Source organism: Nyctereutes procyonoides, unplaced genomic scaffold (genome assembly GCF_905146905.1).
Source record: "Nyctereutes procyonoides isolate TBG_1078 unplaced genomic scaffold, NYPRO_anot_genome, whole genome shotgun sequence".
NCBI lineage: Eukaryota > Metazoa > Chordata > Mammalia > Carnivora > Canidae > Nyctereutes > Nyctereutes procyonoides.
This window is the reverse complement of record NW_026575030.1, coordinates 44,732,832-44,756,392: the sequence shown is the minus strand read 5'-3', so window position 1 is coordinate 44,756,392 and position 23,561 is coordinate 44,732,832. Positions and strand designations below refer to the sequence as shown.

At 38.5% G+C, this 23,561-nt stretch overlaps 1 protein-coding gene across 4 annotated transcripts in view; it reads left to right on the top strand.

Annotated features, from left to right (window-relative positions):
• The window catches only part of CRYBG3 (crystallin beta-gamma domain containing 3), a 103,901-nt gene that overhangs the window by 11,631 nt on the left and 68,709 nt on the right, over positions 1–23,561 (top strand). For all 4 annotated transcript variants that reach the window (XR_008663237.1, XR_008663236.1, XM_055316045.1 and 1 more), the window contains exons 2-3: positions 4,047–4,113; positions 19,120–19,550. Coding sequence is in view for 2 of the 4 variants with exons in the window: in XM_055316045.1 (XP_055172020.1) it covers positions 4,047–4,113; positions 19,120–19,550 (498 nt within the window). In the remaining 2 variants the exon portion in view is untranslated. The remainder of the gene's footprint in view (positions 1–4,046; positions 4,114–19,119; positions 19,551–23,561) is intronic.

Genomic DNA, 23,561 nt, shown 5'->3' with positions numbered 1-23,561 from the left:
AACTGGAGTCCTTGACAATTGGGCACATGATTTTGCTTTATAAATATGATTGTCCATGATTGTAGTGCATCCAGGTAGGGATTCTGAAAGAGTGAGGGGAAGGATTCTGTGTGGTGTGTTGACTGCTCAACCCCTAGCACCAGGAACAGAGCCTGGTACTTAAAAGGATCTTAAAAACAGAGGGGACAATACTTATCTGGTGAGTGAGTGACTGAGTGAGTTCTTGTGCTCCAGTTTTTGCTTCTTATTTGCTATGGGTTGGGGAAGCTTGTTAAAATTTAGTTAAAAAAAAAACAAAACTAGAGAATAAGACACATTAACAGGATAGGGGTTTTCCTACACATAAACTATTTGAACTCTAGAATGTTGATGTGCTCCATTTGTTTCTTGGCCCAGAGGTTTGTATTCATTTGTCTGGAAAGTAAATCGTTAATGGCTGCACGTTGGATTACTGGTTTTTAGGTATGGTCTAAAGAAGTTGCTTCAAAAATGAGCAATTTCTGTATTACTTTGACCTTGATGATTTCTGTGGGCTGTTTTGAAGGATTAATTTCCAGAGTTCTGTTAGCTAAAGTAAGATGAGGCTGTTTGGAAATGCAAGATAATCTTATTTGAGCCTATGTGTGGTTATGATTCCTGCCCCTCACCCCTTGCCATGAGCAAAATGTGTGCTTTCTAAAAATACGGCTATTGAACTATTCCCAGGTCCGAGAGGGGAGGGGGGTTAAGCTGTGAAAAAACAGTAAGAACGGATTGTCAACTTTCATAAGGTTTGGAATCATCTGAATTTGAACATGTTTCTCTTTCCCTCATATATTTAAGAGTCTGAGAATACTATTCCAAGCCTTTTGAGTCTTTTGTGTTAATTTTATTTAAGCAGACATCTAAGTCCAGTGTATTCAATATTTTTTTGTGTGTGTTTTGCTTTTAAATGATCTCAGAATAATTTTGGTTCTGTTGAGTGATTTTTCTGCTCCCAGCCCTACTCTTCTCTTTATACCTTTATATTCTTTCAAGAGACTTGCATACTACTTAATTTTTTTAAAAAAGCATGTATTATATCGTTCCCAATGGAACACTTTTTTGAGTAAGCAAGCACAAATGGGAGAACCTGATCGATAGCATTTTTTAAATTAAATACTTGAGCATCAGGAACAGTGTTAGGCTCTGTATGAAACAATTTGTGAATTTAATGAGTTCAAATTCTAGTTAGATAGCTTGGCGTCATGGTGAAAAGTGGAAACGTGTGAGTGGGGTCACTGGGTTCAATAAGAACCTCCAAAAATAAGATGACGCTAGAACTAAGTTGTAAAGGATTGAGAGTTGGACAAGGTGTCGAAGAATGTTGCAGACAGGAGAAGAAAGTAATTTACTGGCATATTCTGAAAATGGGAACTGGTTCTATGTGATAGGTGTATCTGGGGCCACATGAATAACTGCATCCTAAGGACTCTTCATTTTATTTATCAGCTGATAGAGATTTCCTGAAGGGATTTTTAAACTGGAAGATGTGATGATCTGATTAACAATCATTTTGACAGGAAGGAAGAGCTGAAATAGAGCAATCTCAGAGGTGCCCGAGATCAGTTAAGGGATCTTCCTTAGTAAACTAGAAAAGAGGTGGGGAAGGCTTTAATTGAAACAATTTTTATAGCTAACCCAGGATTTTAAAATGTGTTGTTTACTTTAGACCTCAAGAGATTTTGAAATTTTGGTTTAGCTGTAAGATTCATGAGACTTACACATAGGCTTAAGTTTTAGAGAGTTTTATATGAAGTGTCAAGTGTTTTGTTTTCAGCTTTAAATTCTTCAGTTGTTTGCTCAATAAGAATACTTTCATGCTGACGTACAACTATATTTTTCTGGCATTTTGTGTTTGTAAAGTGAATATAATTATAGCTACTTGAAATTATGAATGTCTGTGTTAATCCCATGAACCTGAACCTACATTGTTTACACAGGTTTTGTATTGGAAAGGAAACTTTTACCATTTTAATTTATAATTTCACTAAGGCAGTAAGTTTACAGAATGCGCTGTTAACACTCTTATGCAGAATTTCAGTTTCAGAACAAGATTCTTGTTCAGAATCTTGAACAAGAATTAGGCTGAAATACTTGAATGCTTAGTTTTTAGGTAGGTCATTTAAAATTGGTTGTAGTTAGAGAATATACTTATAAAATCATTAAGCTCAGTATTACCCTCGATTATACTCCAAATTCTTATAATATGCCCCTTCTACATATATTTTGCCAGTCTTTTTTAAATCGTGCTTAAATAGACCAGTCTAACATTTAATTTAAAAGAATTGTAAACAAACTTGTGACAAAAAATAAAGCTAAAATGGAAGAAAATGGAGATGAGAACCCACTCACATTTAAAGTAGCAGTGTTAGAGACATTCTTATTTTATAGAAAGATAGATGTATTTAGTTATGGTTCTGAATTGTACAATATTATTTTCCATTTCTGTCCCTGTTTTTTAGCATGGAATTTTCATGTGTGAAGCACACAGCTCACATATTCATCTTCTTTACTGGGTTCCTTTCCTGTTGGCATTTAAAGGCTTGGGAGTATGACTGTGTCTTGTTCTGTGTATTTCTGTACAGAGTTGAGACTTAATGAAATTTTAATCCATTATGTTTTCCACGTGTTCATGATCTTTCTTTTTGTCATTACCATGTCTTCCACAGATAGTCTACATAATTGCACTGGGCTTTGTGGAATGAAGACCTGAGTAGCCCAAATTGTGTCTTCTCTTCCTGTCCTGTCTAATCTGAGCTCTTGAGACCACCTCTTTTTCACCCCCTCTACCACCAGTCACCATGATTCCCTGTGTTTTTCCCCACTCTCAGAGTCATCGGCCTGCTTTATGCTTGTCCCCTGGTTAAGGACTTCCCAGTGCTTAGTAGGACAAAGATTGAGTTCTGAAACGGGTCAGGCAGGTTCTTCATAGTCTGGCAGGCAGTACTTCTGGTGTCATTCTCCTATCTAGCAGAGTTACCTCAGCCAACTTGCTGTGCTCCAGTCCTTTATTAAAATACACAAACAAAGCATGGTTTCCTGAAAATGTGTGTTCTGTGTTACCACCTCCATCCTACCTCCGCTGTGGACACTTTATTTAAGGAGGCAGAAGTGCCCTCCCTTGCTCCCTTGTGCTCTCTAGCGTTGTGTTCATTTAGCAGTTATAACTTTTACCAAACTGCATTATTATTTTGCTTGTGTATCTGTCTCCTCTACTGGACTGAGTTTTACGAAGACCCTGACCTACTTGTTCTTAACATCCTCAAGGCCCAGCACGATTCCTGAGGCTTGCAGACAGTCACGATCATCTTTAGAGGGGAGCTGTTCACTGCGTCTAGCATTAAAAAAGTATGAAAACCAGATAATGTATAAACATGGAAATAAAAATTTTTGTATTTGAAATCTTTACGTGCCTAATAGGAAGCGTAGTTTATTATGACATCTCCTAAGGCATCTGCAAAGTTATTCTAGACAGGACAATTAGAGGTGACAGTTTGGGAACTCAGCTTCCTAAATTGCTGTCTGAGACACATTGGGGGCTGGATGAACCTGCATCTACGTTCAAGTATTCCCAAAATTCACTAGGTTACCCTATATGTGTAGAAAGACTTGCTGAGTAGAAATATTTCTATTCCATATAGTACTCAGTTTGGGCAATAAAAAAAAAAAAACGGGCTGCAGAAAACCTTAATATAAATAAAACTGGAGAGTGTTAATCCTTTCCAAGATTGTGATAGGTACACACTGTTGCTGCTATGTTCAGGTGCGTCGTTACTGAGATGCTGGTTATCAACATAAAATGTAGTGTGTGCGATAGGTTCATGAAAATTTCTGAGGCCTGGATGAGTATTTTTGAATGTGTTCTCAAGTGTAGAGATTCAAATCAATGTATTCTTTTACATTTTGTACATGAATCTTTTGAGCATTGCACATAAAAGACCTTTCAATTTTTGCTTTAAACTCAGGAACTATGACTCTAGTAATTCTCTTTTAATTTCAAAGAAACTGTGGTTTTTATTTTTCAGTGTTGAAAATGAGCCCATGAGCACAAGTCAGAAAAAGGAAAATGTACTTTCATCAGAAGCAGTAAAGGTACAGTTTTAAATTAATATTTTATATTGAGCAAATGTTTCTCTTAATTTCTGTTCCTCCTTTTAGATTTGTCATCTCATTTTACATTTCCAAAAGAGCACTGTATTATTTATGTGGAAATCCAGCCCAGCTCTGTGGAACATAGTATTTAGATGGGGTGGAGTGAAGGGGAGGGGCCCTGAGCAGAGTTGTAGAGTGGTGTTCTTACCCTGGCTTTGCCATTAACCAGTTGTGGGGCTTTCAGCTGAGGCACTGAATGGCTTTGTCCTTAGTTTTCTAATCTGTGAATTGGATTGCCTGACCTCCATAGTTTCTTTTTCCTAGGATGTTCTTTGATTTCTGTTGTGTTTTCTCAAATGCTGCTGACATTTAATAGTACTTTTGGGGGTAGAAGTTAATAACATGTTTTTACATCTTCAGTATGTGGTAGATGTTTTTGGTCAGTTCACATATGAACCAGCTTTCTTTGCTTCTGCAGGACAAGCATGAAAAGTGTATAAGCTACATACCTCCCTAGGTAGTTACTGAGAAGTGTGGTTAAACATCCTAGAAAATCGGGCTGCCTCTAGCTCGGTCAGTTGAGCATCTGACTCTTGATTTTGGCTTAGGTTATGATCTCAGGGTCATGAAGTCAAGCCCATGTTCAGCTCCCTGCTCAGTGGAGAGTCTGCCTGAGGATATTCTCTCTCTCTCTCTCTCTCCCTCCCTCCCTCCCTCCCTCCCTCCCTCCCTCCCTCCCTCCCTCCCTCCTTCCCCCCCTTTCCCCTCCCCTCACTTGCTTTCTCTCTCTTTCCCTCTAAAATAAATAAATCTTTAAAAAAATCCTTGAAAATCACTTAACCTTGTAGCATTTCTTTTTATTCATAAGCAATTTTCTAGAAACTGGGTGTTTGTGTTGTTAGGTGATGTGATGACAGGTATGTGATCAGGTTTTTAATAGCTGTCCAGGCATGGAGTTTGGTCACAGCAATTTTCTTTTTACGTGATTTGTGACAATCTATAAAGGAGAATGCTTATGCTTTCCATGAATTTCAGAGTAAATTAGCTTGGTCAGTGGAAGGAGCATAAAGTCCGCTGAATTCTTCATCAGTGATAGGGAGCTTTTAAACGTTAGGTAGGGTTCAAAGGCATTAGATATGGTCAAGATAAAGCTGTTTTCATTCTTCCTCTATAATAATAAACAATATAAGTATATTTTTGAGAGAAAAATAGGGTCTGATTTTTTTTTTTACCTTTATTGATAGAAAAAAAAATCAGGATCACATTGTTCTCCTTATCTCTCTTCATTCCATTGTGAGTTTGGATATTAAATCCTACTTTCGGGGGCACCTGGGCCACTCACTTGATTAAGCATCTGCCTTAGTTCAGCTCAGGTCATGATCTCCGGGTCTTGGGATCAAGCCCTATGTCCTGTGTCCTACTCAGCAGGGAATCTGCTTCTCTCTCTCTGCCCTCCCCTTGTGCATTCTTTCTCGGAAGTAAATAAATCTTAAAAAAAAAAAAAAGAAAAAAAGAAAGAAGAAAGAAAGAAAATACTGCTTTCAGGTTTTGTAACCTATCTGCCTACTCTTTTCCTACCAATTGAGCCAACTGTTGGCCAGCCTGCTGGTTTACCATGGCATGAGCTCGGTAACTTTCTTCTCCTCCTTCACTTTTTGCATGTCCTGAGTTGCCTCACTTCAAGAGTTTTACTTCTAATGGTGTATATGCATGCAGCCTTGCCCTCAAGTTGTTTTACAGGAAATATTTTCTTTTGAGCTCTCCCAACTTCGAGGTTTCTTTGGCTGATAACTCCTGACACTCCATCTCTTAATTCCTATTGCCTCCATACCAGTCTTGACTTTCTCTAAACACTGCTGCTCTCTTTGCTGCCTTCCCCTCTCTCAGGCTCTAGTTGTCTCCCCACTCAGCCTGTAATTGATATTGCACTACTTCAGCTACGATCTCACTAAAACAACGAAAAAAAAAAAGCCTTCAACTTTGGCCTGTGCTGTCGTCCAACTTTGTACCTGCAAAGATTTGTTCCAGAAAATCACACCTCTGTAGGTGCAGTAAATAGACATGTTGGGCAGTTATTGTGGCTGGGCCTCCATGATTACAGTGGTTTCCATCCATTCTTAATATCTTGGCTTGAGTGCCCAGGAAAATTCCAATTTGGGATCTGGGTCCCCACCTAAATATTAAATATGGCTCATAGTCATGAGACTCTTTCTCTTATGATCTGAGGCCCATTGGACTAGACAGTACAGTTAGCTCATAATAGGGTACCACAGCACTCTCACCGCAGTGGCCTGAGCATTTTGGCCCTTGTAACTGTTGGGTTTACCATCCAGAAACTACCAGTAAGATTCCTTCAGCCTAGCCACACAGGCCCAATGGTTTAGATATACTACTGCCAGACATCAGAAATATATAGTTTAATAATACCAATAGTTAGCACCATACTTTGTGGGGAGGGAAACCGGTTAGAACAATATTTCTTGTTGGTCTTGTTCTTTTAAATAGTCTCAATTTAAGTATTTCATTAGCAAGTAGAATAAATAATATGCATTTATTTTCTTTCTAATGAATAGTTTTCTGACACAGCACTCAAGCAAATGTAATGTAACATTTGTTACCATGCTTCCATCTTGTTAATCTGAATTTTATGATAATTCCCTCTGTGATAATAAAAAATACACGGCATTTTTCCTGTTGAGTCTGAAACATAACAGATTTATGAACAATAGATGTTCTTATACATTTCTTTTTGTATTTGACTTTGAGATGCCAAATCAAGATGTTGACAGTTGTTTGGTTGTAGGTTTAAGCTATAAAATTAATGGTATTTTTCAAACAACTAAAGACTATAGAAGCTCTATTTTATTTTTTATATATTCTTAGTTGTCACTTAACATGCTGTACAACATTTGCTGTTTTGCTAACGTTGGTAGCCATTTCTAATGCTAGAATTTATCATCCCAATTTAAATTTCTTGTATATGAATTAGGTATTTATATCCGGCTGGCAAAACTTTCAGATACTTAGTTTATAGTCTACCTTTGTTTTTCTGTGGGGTCTACAATCTAGTCTTGTAGCCTTGCATGCTTAGTTCTGCTACATTCACATATGCTGTAATTAAAAGAATGGAAAAAATAAATAAATAAAAGAGTGGGAAGATGTGTTCTAATTCCCTGCTGCCATCTGCTACTTCAGAGGAATTTTCAGGAATTGTTACCTTCCAAGGATGAACTCCTAAAGCCTCCCTGCTTTTGGTTTTGGTCTGGTTTTGGTCTCTTACTTCCTGCCTTCTCTGGGACCTTGCCTTGATTGTCCATCCCTCCATCATCACTGTCTTCTATTTCTTTTCTGAAACACAGTTGCTTTGGGGGTGCCTGGGTCACTCAGTCTGCTAAGCATCCACCTCTTGATTTTGGCTCAGGTCATGGTCTCAGGGTTGTGAGATTGAGCTCCACATCAGGCTCCATGCTGGATATGGAGCCTGCTTAAGATTCTTTCTCTCCCTCTGCTCCTCCCTTCTTCCTCTTTCTCCCACTCTAAAAGATAAACAAAATACAGTTGTTTTTTCCCTTTGGTGGGTCTGGTTTCCTTTCAGACGATCATTTCACGTCGCTCCCAGTTTTTACCCCAACATTTCTTATGAAAGTCTGTTTCTTTTTTTTTTTTAATTTTTTTATTTATTTATGATAGTCACAGAGAGAGAGAGAGAGAGACAGAGACACAGGCAGAGGGAGAAGCAGGCTCCATGCACTGGGAGCCCGACGTGGGATTTGATCCCGGGTCTCCAGGATCGTGCCCTGGGCCAAAGGCAGGCGCCAAACCGCTGCGCCACCCAGGGATCCCTGAAAGTCTGTTTCAATCACTATTTAATTCTTAATCCTTTCTCATTGACTCCTTTCTCTTCTCTACTCCCTCATTCATGGAAAACTTAGTACTGTGGCTGGTACACATGTCGTAAGTACTCAGTAAGTAGTTAAATGAGTGAAAGTCATTACATGAAACCAGTGATCTGTTGCTGACCACCGTCAGTCAGTAAGTAGTCTTTTCTTCTTATTTTATTTAACCAGTTGAGGCATGATTTTCCAGATCTTGTCTTCCAAAGATTTTCTTTTTAATCTTTGCTTCCATTAATACTGTTTCATTTCAATTCTTACCTGTGCCGTTACCTTCTGTTTTCTTCTCACTTTCTGGCTGAACTGCTTTCCATATAGGTGTTTCTCAAAGTCCTCAGACCTCCTCAATGTCAGTCTTCCAAAGTAATAGCTTTCAGTCTTATTGCTTCGTTCTTCTGCTCTCAGATTTCTATTTGACATCCCTCCTGGACTCTAAGCTTGATTGTCGGAGTTCTAGACATTTCTGTATGGATGGCCTTTGATACCTCAGATTCAGTCTGCCCAAAACTCTCAACATCTTCAGAGATGTCTTCTCTATCTATATTTGGTTGGGATATGGAGGTGGTGGCAGGTAGGGAGGATCGTTTAACTGCTTGGGACAGGGAAGAGCCCTGGGCTCAGGTATGCCATCTGGAGATTTTTTTCAGCCAAACTCTTTACTTTTTAATCCTGTGACTCACACTGTCCTAAGTGGTACCTAGTTTTTTTAAAACCTGAGCTTTTTGGGGTTGTCCATGGAATAGATTGTTTCCTTCATGATCAGAGTTCCTTGCAGACACTTGGGTGAAAGCTTCCTGTGGTCAGTTACTCTGCCTACATCTACCTTTGCCTTTCTGTTCTTTTTTTTTTTTTTTTGAAATCTCTTATCTGCTTGTATCTACTCTCTTCCTCCCTTTGTATTTATAACTGAAATACTTCCTTCAGCATCGTTTAGAATGTTTTGTACAAGAGAAGCAATCAGTATGTGTGGCTCATTGACAATGTTAATCAAAAATTTTACCTCTTTTTGTAGTTGAAGAGGGTGAATCTCAGAGATTGTCACTTAACAAAACCCACATTGCTAGTGAGAGGAGACAAAAGAATTCAGATGCAGTTCTGTATAATGGTTCTATTTATGAACTTAATTTGTAAGATATATTCATAAACTAAATTGACCAAAGAGAAATCTTATTTAAAAAAAATTAAAAGAGCTATGGCAGTAAGTCTGTTTCCAGAAATGAGTCATGAGCTAAATAAAATGAATTAAACCTGAACCATAGATTATGGATTTTCAACCCAGGCCTAAATAAATTGATGACTGTTAGGCTTGTTCTCAGTAGCTTGACATCTGCTTTATATAAAATTTAACTTTTGTACCATTTTATAATTGTTGCTTATAACTAACCTACCACTTTGGTGAAGGTTCTGGAGTGGTTTTCAAGAGGCAGTAGTTGATAGATGCCTATGATGTTCCTATGCATAATCAAGGAGTATCAATCTAGTGCATATTACTTTTATTTATAACACTTATTTTTAATATTAAAATTAAATCATTTACATCAAAGACCCACACTTTTTTTTAACCACTGTTTATCAATAGGTAAAGATGGAAAAATTGCAGCTCAAGAATATCTTACTGAAGAAAAATAGTCACTCATTGTTTTTTAATCCTATATTGAATGTACAGTGCTGTTTAGTAAGATGAATGCATGTGTTCATATTTTGGTAACTCTACTTTCCTTATTGTTTTTTTTTTTCAACTTTTCCATGGCCAAAAGGAGATGAGGGTCAAACTTAAATGCATTAAATGTTTTTTTGGTTAGGTTAGGGGAAAATTGATTACTGAACTAATTTTTAAATAAATTACAGCATTAGTAAATGCTTACCATCCTTTTTTCTCAGTGACACAGATAATCACAGCAATTTGACATCAATTTAACATGAAGATTTTCAAATTTTTCTTTTTCAAATACAGGAGTTCATTTCTTTTTAAAAATTTCAACGGTAATTGCATTTGGAACCCATGTATAAATAGATTAAAGCAAAGTTTTAATTGATGGGAATGTTGATGATGGAAATGAGTTGTGTCTCATAGTGCCACTATTTCTCTGCGTCTGCCAACTATGGGCCCAGCCCCCTTGGCAAAGTTTTAAAACTACATATGCAGTGATGGAAAGAACAGTCTTTGGAATCAGACAAATCTGGGCTTAAATCCCAGCTTTCCATGCGGTAGTTTGTAATCTTGGAAAATTTATTCAACCTCTTTGAGCTTTGGTTTGCTGATATATATGGGATGGGGGGTGTTCAAATCCTGTTTCATAGAAGTGTTTTGGAATTAACTGAGATAACACATATAGCACTACACGATGCCAAACACAAAATAGGTACTTAGGGAAAGAGCTGCCTCCTTTACCATATAAAGTCTGGCTAAAACTCAGAAATAACTCTTCGTTTGAGGCTGGTGCTGATTTTTTCTGGGTGAATAGTATAGAAACAGCCACTAGAAACATTGATTCTTTATCACATTTGAAAAGAAGGCATACATGTAGGAGTGTGTGTGTGTGTGTGTGTGTGTGTATAATCTGTTGTATATAACTGCTATTTAGATAAGTTTTATATATATATATATATATATATATATATATATATATATATATATATATATATAGAGAGAGAGAGAGAGAGAGAGAGAGATTGATTGATTTAGCTAGAAGTTGAAAATTCTTAATCCTTGATTGCTTCTGTAAAGACTGAGTGCTGTCAGGGTGCCTGAAGTAGAGATTGCACTGTATCACTCTGGTCCACATGACCAAAGGAATTGGTACGACTAAAGCCCGTTAGTATGGCTGGTACTGGTCTGAGGCCTTGATATCTTAGAGTTCCTGGGTGTTGAATGTGTTGCAAGGTACCTGTTTTGATTTGCAGCAGCTCCATTTTATCGTAGACCTATAGTGGTCCTACTTTGTGGTATGGTGGAGTACTTTATCAAAATGGAAACTGACTATGAAAGATTATGTCCATAACTCTAAGTTTTTGTGAGTACATTACCTTTATGGGTGCCAGATTTTGATTCAAGAACATTGGGGGGGGGTTCCAAAAAGGCTTTCAGGAATAAAAACATTTATTATTCTGGCCCAGTGTGTTCATTGGAGAACTCTTTATACTGTAACAGAAAAGAGTGACTTTTCCCCTATCTTATGTCATTTTGTTCCTTTTTAATTCTGTACCTACATACTTGCCCTAGTTGGTTTGATTTCTATCTCCATCTTAGCCTGTGACAAAGCTCACACCTGTCCCTCCAGCCCAGCATGTTCTGCAGAGCTTCAGGATAATAGAGCCAATTCTCTGATGCACCTTTCCTGCCAGTGTTGCTGGGTATAAGATTTGACACACTCTCAGTTGAACTCAGTCTATTTTATTCTCTGCATTTCCTTTCCTGCTGAAAGTGCCACCAATTACCAAATCTTGATGTCTGAAAATGATTCTATCATTTTCTCTCCAATCCCCATTGTGCCAGGGACCAGCAACAGCCCTTACTTCCTGTCCATACCGATTGCTACTCTATAGCTCAGACTTCTCTTATTTAGATAACAGTTTTTACTCCTATGTCTTTTCTCTGACACACATGATAGCTGCCTGTCTTGGGTCACTTATGGTAAGGGCACTTATTTGGTACACCATATATGACCACATCTACTTCTCAGAAGTTACATGGAAATGAAACACTGAAAGCATCTCAGCTAAAACCTTGATGCCATTCTAGAGCATTTTAAAAAGTGAAATATCAACTTTTTAACTAATTTTAGTAGCGAATTATTTGTGATATTTCAGCACTGATGAGTCATGACATAAAAGTTGCAGGTAATTTGTGACCAACTTAGTGCAAAATAGTTGATGGCCAACCTGCTGTCCTATTCTAATTTTTTAGTGGAAAAATAATGCTGTGATATAAATGTAATGTTGTCTTTCAAGCAAAATCACTCTAACATTTGGGGTAAAAATCACTCATCTTTGCACCTTACCATTGGTTGTAAAATCTATTTATTGAAAAATTTTGTTCATGCAAATATATATCAGTAATTTATATGGAAATAATCAAGCATCCCACCACAAATTAAATCCATTATGATGAAGGTAAAAATGACTATGATTTAAAATTTAGCACCACTTAAGCTGTAGCTTACTCAAGATACAATAATAACCTGATAATAATTATTTTCCTCAAAATTGAGGAAATTTCAACTATTGGTGGTAGAATTTCAAATATTGACAAATTTTCCAAGTAATGTGTTACAACCACATGTCTTAGAAAACTAACTAGAATACTCAAGCAGCTGGTTTTAGTTTGAGTGCCAGATTTTAGCACCTGTTAATAATTGAGGTGATCATCATATTCACAATGAAAGTATATAAAATTGTTTGCCTTTACCTTGTGGTGACAGGGAAAACAGAATGTTAAGGAATGTTTATTGGAAGAACAGAGACATAAGCAATTTCCATTCTGAAAAGCCTTGGTCGTAATAGAAATTTTCCAAAGATGATAAGAAAGAAGTGGTCTCAGCAGTGGGAATAGCATTACTGCAAAGACATTCTTTAGGAAGAAGGTGAGGAGAAGAGAGCTGGGGAGAGAATGAATGAGGAGGAATATGGTGACGTTAGGTATTTGCAAGCATTGTGAGTGGCAGTAGATGAAATCGGAGAAAGACCTTGCGGGGCTAGACCCACCAACACCTTGAATTCCATGCTTGAGAGTTTGGATTTATCCTGACAGCAGTGCAGTGATAGAGATTAAAGGCCTTTAAGGATGATCAGATTTGAATTCTAAAAGTTTGCTCAAGTTTTGTCTAGAGAATGGACTGGGGATGGTGCAAGCAAGTAAACAGGGTAAGCCACTGCTGGTGGCATTCAAGGGGGCAGGGCATGGTGTCCTGATGTTGTGTCTAATTTTTTAACAAGTGGAAATGTTAAGATTGGTGGAAAATGAAAGAATGGAGACAAAATGAAAGAAGTCACATTCCATTTTGGAACCATTGAACTTGAGATTACAGTGAAGTATCCAGGTGGATATGGATGCCTGATTGATAGCTGAACATATGGTCTGAGCTGCAAATAAAAATCTGTGAATCATCAGATGAATCTGTGGGAAATGAAACCTTGTAAAAAGAGCCTGAAGATAAAGCAGGCCCAGGTAGATATTGGAAAAATATGTTCTGAAAGGAGTGGCTAGAATGATTTGAATTTGAAGAAGATGGAGAAAGTGTTGAGAGAGGAAGAAGGAAAATCTCAGAGTAATGTTCCAGAAGCAAAAGGAAGGTTGGTCATCAGGAAGAAATTCAGTCTCACCTTCTGTAGTTGCACCATCTAAGAAGAATGTTTTAATTAGCAAGTGGGACACTGTTTCTTAGAGACTGTGGTCCACACAGCTACGGAGGACGCCAGATTGTAAGCGCTTAGGGAGTGATTGGGAGGAAAGAGAGAGAAGATGGTGAGGGTTGGGAATCCTTTTTTTGAGGTGATTGGTAGGAAAGAGAGGGCTATCCTTGTGCATTTATGTGTGAATGGTGGGCTTCTAGAAGGGGCATGTGAGGAGCTGTGGTTCCCGAGGAGATATGAAGGAGAGGAGATATGAGGGACTCTGCACTGGTGCCCCTGTGGAGGTATTGGCCTTGTGGGGAGGGGAGAGGTCCTTCCTTCATGGTGAACATGTCAGTGAGTGAAGAAAGTGTGCTGACGCTGCTGACGTCACGGCTGTAAGGGAACATCCGCCTGAAATAGACAGTAGGAACCTCAGCAAGGGCTGGGGTTGTGGAGTACGGGTGGGAAGGGTAAAGTAGCTGCTGTGGAAAATGAGGAAAAATTGTGAATTATTGGGAGCCCAAATCCGCATAGTATGGCATATGTTTGTGGCGTTTTAAAGCAAACCTCACTCAGATAGAAAAGATAAAACTGCAGTTTTTCTGAGCTGGGATGACCAAGAAATAAAACAGAGACTTTGAGGTTATTGGTTACATGTGATGGCCAGCCAGATAGGAAGCTTCGTTGGAACCGAGAAGGCCAGTGTAAGAGAAGACAGCAGCTGTGATGAGGCAGGAGAAGCAGTGTGGGGGTATTCCTGGGACGGGTGGGGTAAGACAGCTGGAAGGATGAGAGGGTGTGAACACTGGGGAATGCCTGAGGTTGGGTTTCAGAGGTGACACAGTTCTGGGTGACTAACAAGGGTTGGAGTTAATGAAAAGAGGCAAGAGGAGTCGAAGAGGTCGTCACCAGAGTCAAGGGTGTTAAGGACTTGGGGCTCCAGGATTATCCTCTCTATGTGCAGTGAAGGCAGAGTCTGAGGCAGGAAGGCATGACCGAGCCAGGTGCCTGAGACAGTAAGAGAAGAGTCACCTGGCTCTTCATTATTTTTCACTCAGCAGCCTCTTTGGTGACAGTCTTTATCCTGTGACCTTTTTGGCTTTATTCCCTGCGCCAGTTACCACATTGGCACAGCACCTGCCACAGGCTACTCAAGGAGGTGACAAACTAATACCGGTTTGTCCTGCAAAGAAATTCTTACATCATTAGAACGTGGGCTCTGTGAAAGCAGGCCTCTTGGTGTATGTATGTATGTATATATTTATTTATACATACATACTGTCGCATCTAAACACCTGGAATGGTACCTTGCTGTTCGTTATTTACTGAATGATTGAATGCTTTCAAGCTTACTACTGGTATGCCCTTTTCAGCCTACTGTTGCATCCCCCAGAGACACTATTCCAAGTCCTATGTCCCTCCTTTGGCTTGTCATCTCTCCTCTCACTGTACTGGGTCAGAGCCACTTGTTGGACCTTGCTCTTCGTCTTCTCCATTTACAGAATTGCTCAGGCCTCACCCACTTCCTTACCTTTTTACTTGGAAGAGGACACGTCCTTACGCCTCTTGAAGGCTAATACAGTCCCTTTATTATTAGAAGTATTAGAGACTCTACTGGTCTCTTTATCTCACTTTATCCTTTTCATTCTGGGACTTGTCATCCTTCTCTTTTATACAGCAGTTACTCTTTCCAGTCTGTGTAGAGCTGATCCACAATACAAGAACAAAAAGCCATTTATTCTATCTTACACCTTAAACTGTCCTGTCTTTCCTTCTTTTTTTTTTTTTTAAGGTTAAAAATTTCTCAACATGTTCCCTTCTATTTACCTACCGACAGTTCCTACTCACAGTTTGACCCCTTGAGTTTGGAGCTGTACTCACAAATTCCTGAGCTCTTTAGACTATTTCTCCTGTATTCCTAGGGCTTTTGTGTAGTCCTCATTCCTCGTTTACTAATCCAGCAACTATTAGAGCACCTCTTACTGTCAGGTAGATTTCAAAGTGCTAGAGATACTGCACTGAATAGACCAAAATCCCTGCACTTGTGGCTTTTACTTTCTAGAGGAAGAAACAGATATTAAATAATGTGTGTATGTGTGCATGTGTTTTATACTACCAAGTACAAAGGAGAAAAAAATAAGTCAGAGAGAGGATATTGGCACTTTCACAGTGGAGGAATTGACAGTTTTAGAGTGACTGGGGAAGCCTTCAATGAAGAGATGACTTGCAAGTAAAGGTCTGATGGAGGTGAGGGGGAGTGAGTTCTGGAGCTCTGTGGCAGAAGAAAATTCTAAACAGAGAGAAAAGTAGATGCACAATTCCCAAGGTGCCTGATGTTTTTGAAAAACAGTGGGGGAGGATAGTCCTCTTTCTAGACCTTACAATGGCGTTTGGCATTTGCTCCCCATTTGCTTTTGGAAATACTCTTTGTTCTTTGCCTTTGGAAACCAGTATTCTGGAGGGATGACCTGGTCTGGTTTTTGTGTTCTCCGTCTCTCACAGATTTCTTCATGTCTTTTTAATCTTTTTTTTTCCCCCTAGGGCTCTTTTGTTGGTCCTGCATACACTGTGTCTGACCAGATTGCATCTTTAAACTGTGCTTCTGCCTTCCAGACATCTCTTTTTGTATATCAGCAGGGGACCAAAAATTTAACATGTTTGACATCTGAGTAATTTGTTGCCTTACCTCCTCCCCTCCCCACAGAGGCCCTGATCTCACCTCTCCTATTTCCCATATCCATTTTTTACTTAAATAGTTGCCCAGCTTAGGAAACTTAGTTATCTATAACTTTATTATCCCCTCAGCCTCTGCTTCTGTGAAGTCATCTTACCCACCTCATTCTTTATTCTCTGTACCACAGTCCTCTTCAGCCACACCTCTGCCATGATGAACAGAGCTCATAATTCTGTGTCTTTGCATGTATTACACTGTGTGTCTAGGATGCTCTTCTCACCCTTCAGGAGCAAGCTCAAGTGTTAGCTCCTCTGTGCAGTGGATTCACTTCTAAGGCTCCACAGAGTGATACAGCCATGAGTATTTTCCTAGACTGTAAGCAAGCTCCTTGAAGCTGAAACTGTGTCTTACTAATCAGTGTCCTTGAAGCAGAAACTGTGTCTTACTAATCCGGTGTCCCTGAGTAGACACATAGCAAAGTGTAGATAGATGGATGGAATTGACCTGAGGGCATTACCTTATAGCAAATTGAGTGAGAAGGGAAAAAATTTCAAATTCCCCAGTTACATATGCCTTCATCAGTAGCCTTTGTTGTTATATGTAGAATACCAACATCTTTGAGAGCAACTGGAATTGGTGTTTTGTTTGCTTGAGTCCTGACTGCTTTCATTCTACTCGTTGGAACATTGGCAGGCAGTCCTGCTGGCAGGCAGCATTGGCCCTCGCTTGTGGCAGGCTGACTTTTATTGTTGTTTAGGCTGAGGGGAAAGAGCAGCTGTTTTAGATCAGACTTAAAATTTTAATTATATAAATACAGAATTTATTGTGTTTACTTCAACTAGCAGTGTTCTTTTCTGCTAGTTTTTGTTCTGGATTTAGATGCCTTTTTTTTTTTTTCTTGTTGAGGGTATTTCACTGATACAAATGTCTCACAAGATTATTAGGGAAAAATTAAGCAGTGATCTAAGGACAAAAGAATGCTCTTCAGTAAGCTAAAGATACAGAGATTCTAGAATAGCAAAGAAACGGAAGATTGAGGGGAAGGAAAAACAAGTGATTTTTAAAAAATCATATATATAATTCTAAAAAGGTTAAATGTAGGGGCACCTCGGTGGCTTAGTCGGTTAAGCCTCTAACTCTTGATTTCGGCTCTAGTCATGATCTCAGGGTTGTGAGACTGAGCCCTGCTTGTCCTTCTTCCTCTGCTCCTTCCCTGCTTGCTCACTCCACTTTCTCTCAAATAAATACATAAATAAAATCTTTTTATAAAATAAAAACATTAAGTGTGAAGGTTTTTACTTGTTGAGAAAATACCTTTTTTGTTTAGAAATCAGTTTATTGTATTTTGGAAGGAACTGTCAAGTAAAAAATAATTGATAGTTGAGGCAGTGAAATAGTATTTTGACAGAAATCATCTTGAGATTTTTATCAGTGTCAGAAAGTGTTATCTCTGTTAATTAAGTTGTTAATTTCCCTCACCTTTTTTAAACCATTGACCCAATTTTATGACTCTTGTGAATCTCTGAACCATTTTAAGAATATTTATGATATTCTAATGAATAGCCTGGAGTTTACTTCCTTTAGATAGCTATCCAGGAAGACTAGTTATTCTATTAGCAAAAAAAAAAAAAAAAAAATCACTGTTCTGTTCATGTTATAGTCTTAGTTCATTTTGACTCAGGAAGAAATATTGTGGCTGATAATTAAAACAAATTAAATGCATAGTCAAAGGACAACAAATGTGTATCTTCATACACATGAGCATTTTCAAAATGTCAACTAGCATTTCTGTTCCCAAAGTGAGCAGCCCTTTATGTGAAGAGAGGACACAGCTGATTTATCGCACATTCTCCCACAATGAGCGCAAGGTTGGAGGGATGAGGTGAGGATGAATGGGAGCAAGTTGCAGTTGAAACCAGTGAAAGATGAGACTTTGGCCTTGAAGGTTGGTGATGATCTAAATGTAGAGACTCACACGTTTTATGAAGCTCCTGACACATAGGAAAATGCTCTCTGTGTGTTTCCTCAAAAATGCCCTCTGCCTCCGAAGGTGGGAACAAGCTTAAAGTATTGTTTGCTTGAAATTAATTTCCCGGGCTAATAGGTTCTGCACCTGTTCTCAGGCTTTCCTACGCTTAATTGTATTAGTGGCTAGTGGAACATACTTCATTAAATGGTTTCGAATTTGGATCAAAATGTGGAACGAGGTAAACAACATTAAGAGTATGATGCTCCTGGCTGCTGGAGGGTCAGCCTCTTATAGAACGTCAGCGTGTGAACTGACAGCACCTGAGGTGGTTTTCCCTTGCTGTCCTGATTTTTCTGACTCACACTGGAGCTTTCCTTTTATAAGGACCAGTGAGCATGACCTCTGACAGACACTGTGCAGCAGGCATTCCTTCTGCAAGTGGGTGAGCAGGTGTGTTGAGCAGGCAGGTTGGGTGGGAACACAGGCGTCAAGCTAACGAAGCATCAGGGAAGTGTGACAGGGAATGGCAGCAAGTGCTCGGATCCTGCAGCTCAGTCTTTTCCTCCCAGAGTACATGTGACTGAGTTTGCTTTACCAGTAATCTCATTATGAGCAGGTAAAACACGCCGGTGCAAGTGTTTTTAACATCTGCAGGAACTGCCAGGGCTGCTGGTGGTACTCTTCTCATTTTGTACCCTCACCTTCGTTCATCTTTAACTTCTTAGAAGCTGACACATCACTAAACAGAGCAGGGGAGGAGGAGGGAAGAGAGCTCGGGGAAGGAGTGGGTGTACAAGCGTCACATGGTCATGGGTTAGGTCTCCTTCCAAGGGCACTTCTAGGAATCCTCCTCTGAGCTACCTCCTGTGCTGTCACTGCCACCAAACCTGGACCGGTTACTCCTGTTCTGACTTTGCACAGGTGCCGTACTTCTCCCTATGTGATGTGTACTATGTGGCTTTAAGTTGTGCTGACTGTGTCCTTCACTGAACGTAAGCAGCCGAGGAGTCCGAAACCCTCAGTCTTAGTCACAGATGTATCCCTGACATCTGGTGCAAAGTGTGTCATAGAACAGGTTCTTAGTCTGTGTTATTTTTTTAAATGATAATGTTTGTTATTCTCTATTTTTATTTCAGATTCCCCAAACTGAGGACAAAAGGAACCATGCTGAGAAGCTGATCACTCTTCCCACGCAGGAAGATTTGAAAAAGCCAAATGACCTTTCCCGTTCCACCTCCGATAGCAAAATAGGAGAAAATGATAGACAGCCAAAAGAAAGCTTTTTTCAGTTTCTTGGTAACTTATTCAATATCTCAGGAAAATCATCTCTTAGTGATGCCAAGCAATCTTCTTTCAAAGATGACCAGGACAAAACCGAGAAAGATTCACAGAATCCCAGTGACCATCCTGAGGAAGGGGTCAGAAGGGAAAGGGAGATTCTCCATGGCTCCGTGGGAACCCAGGTGCTTGCAGCAGAAGAACCAGAGTCCAACTCAGCTGAACCCTCAGACGCCTTTTCTTTGGATACAACACAAGACAGTGAACAGGAAACCAGTGATTTACTAAAGTAAGTTTACAGTTTACTTAGCCAAAAGAGTGAGCTTTTGGATCTAGCTCTTAAGCCTTAGTTCTGCTCTTATTAATGAAGAGGATTAGAAAAAGCATTCTGTAATGAATGTCCTTGCTACTAGGTAAAAAAAAAAAATTATATGATTCAGTGGATCATATATATAATCTAGGGCCTTTTGAGATATTTTAATGGTCAGTACTGATACCTTTTAGGTGCCAACTTTGTTATAGTATAAGATTTATTTGTAATTTAAGACTTCCTTGAATGAGAGTGTTCTCTGTTGTCTGAGTTCTTCCTGTATTAGGGCAGGCGGTGAGTTCAGAACCTGCACTTGGGGAACAAAAATGGTTCTAAGGTTTGTATTCACATTCTATTAATATTTTTTCTTTGTGGAATGAAATTAAAGGGGTTAAGAAGTTAAATTGACTCTACTTGTAAAACTGGCCTTGTGATCCATTTCCACAGCTCTGAGAAACTGAAATCTTGCGCAGATATGAAAATTATTTCACCATCTCTTTTTTTTCTTTCCTTGACTAACAAACAGGCACCAACTTGCTTTTCTTTAACTCAAATGGGCTAGGACTTATTTTCTACCCAGAAAATGCATGTGACAATGTTTAATCCATTAGCCATTTTGTGTAACACAGAAGTATTCATTCATAACTAATAAGGATCTATTTTATTGATTTTAATTTAACTTCTACCTGTGAATTGTATTATTTGAAGAGGTCATGAATAATTATAGAGTCAGATGTAGATGATAGCATAGAGCTGTGTAGTTCTTTATAGTTTCAGAGTGTCTTCATGTGCATATTTGAGCTAATTCCTCCTCATAGCAAGCTCCAGAAGTAGATACAGACCCCACTTAGCAGTTGTCAGAAACTGAGACCCAGACAGATTTGAGTTTGCCCATCAAGACTGATGTGGTAGGGCTTGCCCTACCAGATGTCAGCATACTGATAAAGCTGCAAATTTGAAATAGTGTCATACTGATATAATATTTACTAAACACTTAAGTGGAAAGAATGGATTGTCCTGAGGTAGACCTTGGTATATATGTGATTTGAACCCTTGAATGTGATGGCATTTTTACATACTCCCCCCGCCCCCGTATTATAGAAAGGAGGACTTTAGGAAATTGGAGAAAAAAATAAAAGCTAGATCCTTAACTTGTTATATTAAAACCAAATAGAATAACAAATGTTTTTTTAAAAAAATACAAAACTAAAAGTAGCTAAATAGGAATTATTTTATGTTAGTGAGAAAGTGCTTTCTAAGCATGATAGCAATGGAAAGTGTTAGGAAAGAGATCAGTAGATTGGATTACTTCTAATTTTCAAACTCCCTATGTCAAAGTAAACAATGATACGTTATATGGGCAAGTGAGAAAGTTAGATACAAAAAATGTCAGAAAATGCTTTAACTGATATAAGCATTTTAGACACTTAATAAAAAAAGCAGCAACTAATATAAACTGCTAATACATAAGTGGAAAAAAGGCTTATTATAACTGGCAATCAAGGAAATTTGAACTAAAATGGAATAACCTTTCTCCAGTTAAATTGATAACAACAATAGTAGTAATGCTGTTCTGTATTACTCAGAGTAATAGAGCTGATGCCCCCTATACAATGCTAGGAGTGGAGGTCCTATCTTAGAGCAGTATGTATTCAAAAACCTTAAAAAGCTTGTAGGTTATGTCTAATGATATACAAAGGTGTTTACTGAAACATTGCTTACAGGAATGTATCATTAGAAACAAATGTCTGAATCAGAAAAATGGTTAGAGTACCTCTGCAATAGAGGATTGTTTAAAGTAGTGGTATTTACAATGTGGTGTTTGGATTAGCAGCATTAGCATCACCTGGGAATCATTAGAAATACAAATTATCTGATTCAGACCCACTGAATCAGAATCTCTGGGAACCGGGTGCAGCAATCTTCTAACAACCTCTCCAGATGTCTTTTTGTGCCAGAGTACTTAAAGTGGTGGGGATTTTGAGGCTGTTATATGGGAATTTGGTGGATTGGAAAGTTTATGTTTTTCTTTCTTTCTTTTTTTTTTTTTTAAATACCACTTTGGTTTTGATTAGTAGGTCAGGTTAATTTCTTTGGTCCTGGACAGAAGAAATGGAAGATGATACTGTGCCTCTTATTTCTTGTTGATAAAGCCCTCCTTATTAATAGAATAATTGCTTAGGGCATTATCAGAACCAGCTCCACAAAGCTTTTATCTGGACTAAGATACAGGCTTCCTCTGGCCCAGCTTCAGAGGTCCTACAAATTATCAGGTGTAGAATTGCAGTTAAGTAATTTCCTATTGACAAATGTCAGGTTGCTTAGGAATTATAATAAAAGTTGAATACCATTTTGGTTAATAGTTTATTTTGACAGTATGGTTAAGGACTACTTATAACCAATTTTAGATATTTAGTATAACTGAAGAAAATATTTACTAATAATTTTAAGACTGAATTATAAATATATTAACGTTGTTTTAGTTCTGACATGAATTTATTAAAAAGCAAGGATATATTTTTTATCAAGATCATGAGGATATTCCAAATAGGAAATGTTTAGACTTAAGAGTTGTTGGGCCACCTGAGTGGCTCAGTTGGTTGGGCATCTGCCTTCGACTCAGGTTGTGATCCTGAAGTCCTGGGATCTGCATCGAGCCTCACATCAGGCCCCCTGCTCAGTGGGAAGTTTGCTTCTCCTTCTGCTCCTCACCTTTCTCGTGCTTTCTCTCTCTCTCAAATAAATAAATCTTAAAAAAAATAAATTAAAAGCTGTTGATGCAAAATTAACCTTGTAGAACCTCTGAAGGCAAGAGAGTTTTATTCAAGCCCAAGTTAGAATAGCTGGCTGGAAAACATGCACTTCAAAGGGAAGAGTAGTACTCTGGGGGAATGAAGAGTTTTTATAGGATTATATACTTTTTAAACATCTAGTAAAGCTCCAAAAATTATAGATAAGGGCAGCCCGGGTGGCTCAGCGGTTTAGCACTGCCTTTGGCCCAGGGCTTGATCCTGGAGACCCGGGATCAAGTCCCACGTCAGGCTCCCTGTATAGAGCCTGCTTCTCTCTCTGTCCCCCTCTCTCTCTGCCCACCCCCCTGTCTCTAACAAATAAATTTAGAATAGAAAAAAAAAGATTATAGAAAAGCGTATAGGTGGCAATCACAAGTTTAAAGGTCAAGAATACAGAGAATAGGACATTGATCAATATTGTAAGCACATGATGGTTTTTCTGTTAGCCTACTCATTTATAAACAAGTGTATCAGACGTATGCTGAACGAGCCATAAATCCAGGCTTTTGGATTAAGTATTAAGAAAGAAAGCTGAATGGCCTCTCTTATACACTCAGGCCTTTAGATTTATTCTCTCATCAGAGTCCTATTTTCTGAAATTAAGAGATTTCAGTGTCACTTAAAAAACCAAATTTTAATATAAGGAAGAGTGAATTAACTGTGGCCCAATGTGTCATCTTCTATGTAAAAAAGTCCTCTTTTTTTTTCCGCTATAGGTCTTATTAAATCAGAGTGTTTTATTTTTTATTAGTTTTAAAGATTTATTTATTCATGAGAGAGGAGAGAGAGAAAGGCAGAGACCCAAGCATAGGGGAGAAGCAGGCTCCATGCAGGAGCCTGACGTGGGACTTGATCCCAGTCCTCCATGATCTAGGCCACTGGGCTGAAGGCGCACTAAACCGCAAGCCACCTGGGTTGCCTAATCAAGTTTTTTAAAAAGGATTAAATAATCATCTTACTTTACCCAGTTTATAAAATCTGCTGTACTAACATAGCTTCCATTACTATAATATCCAGACATACATCTGAAATCACTGTACGTTTTCAAAATTTAGACATAATGACCTATAATTAAGTGTTTTTTTTAAAAAACCTCCTCAAATGTCATTGTACATAATTTCATCTCCACTAATTAAAAAATAAACAGCTTTGTAATTGTTTTTTAATGCATATTCACTGTGTAAAACTCAATTTTAAT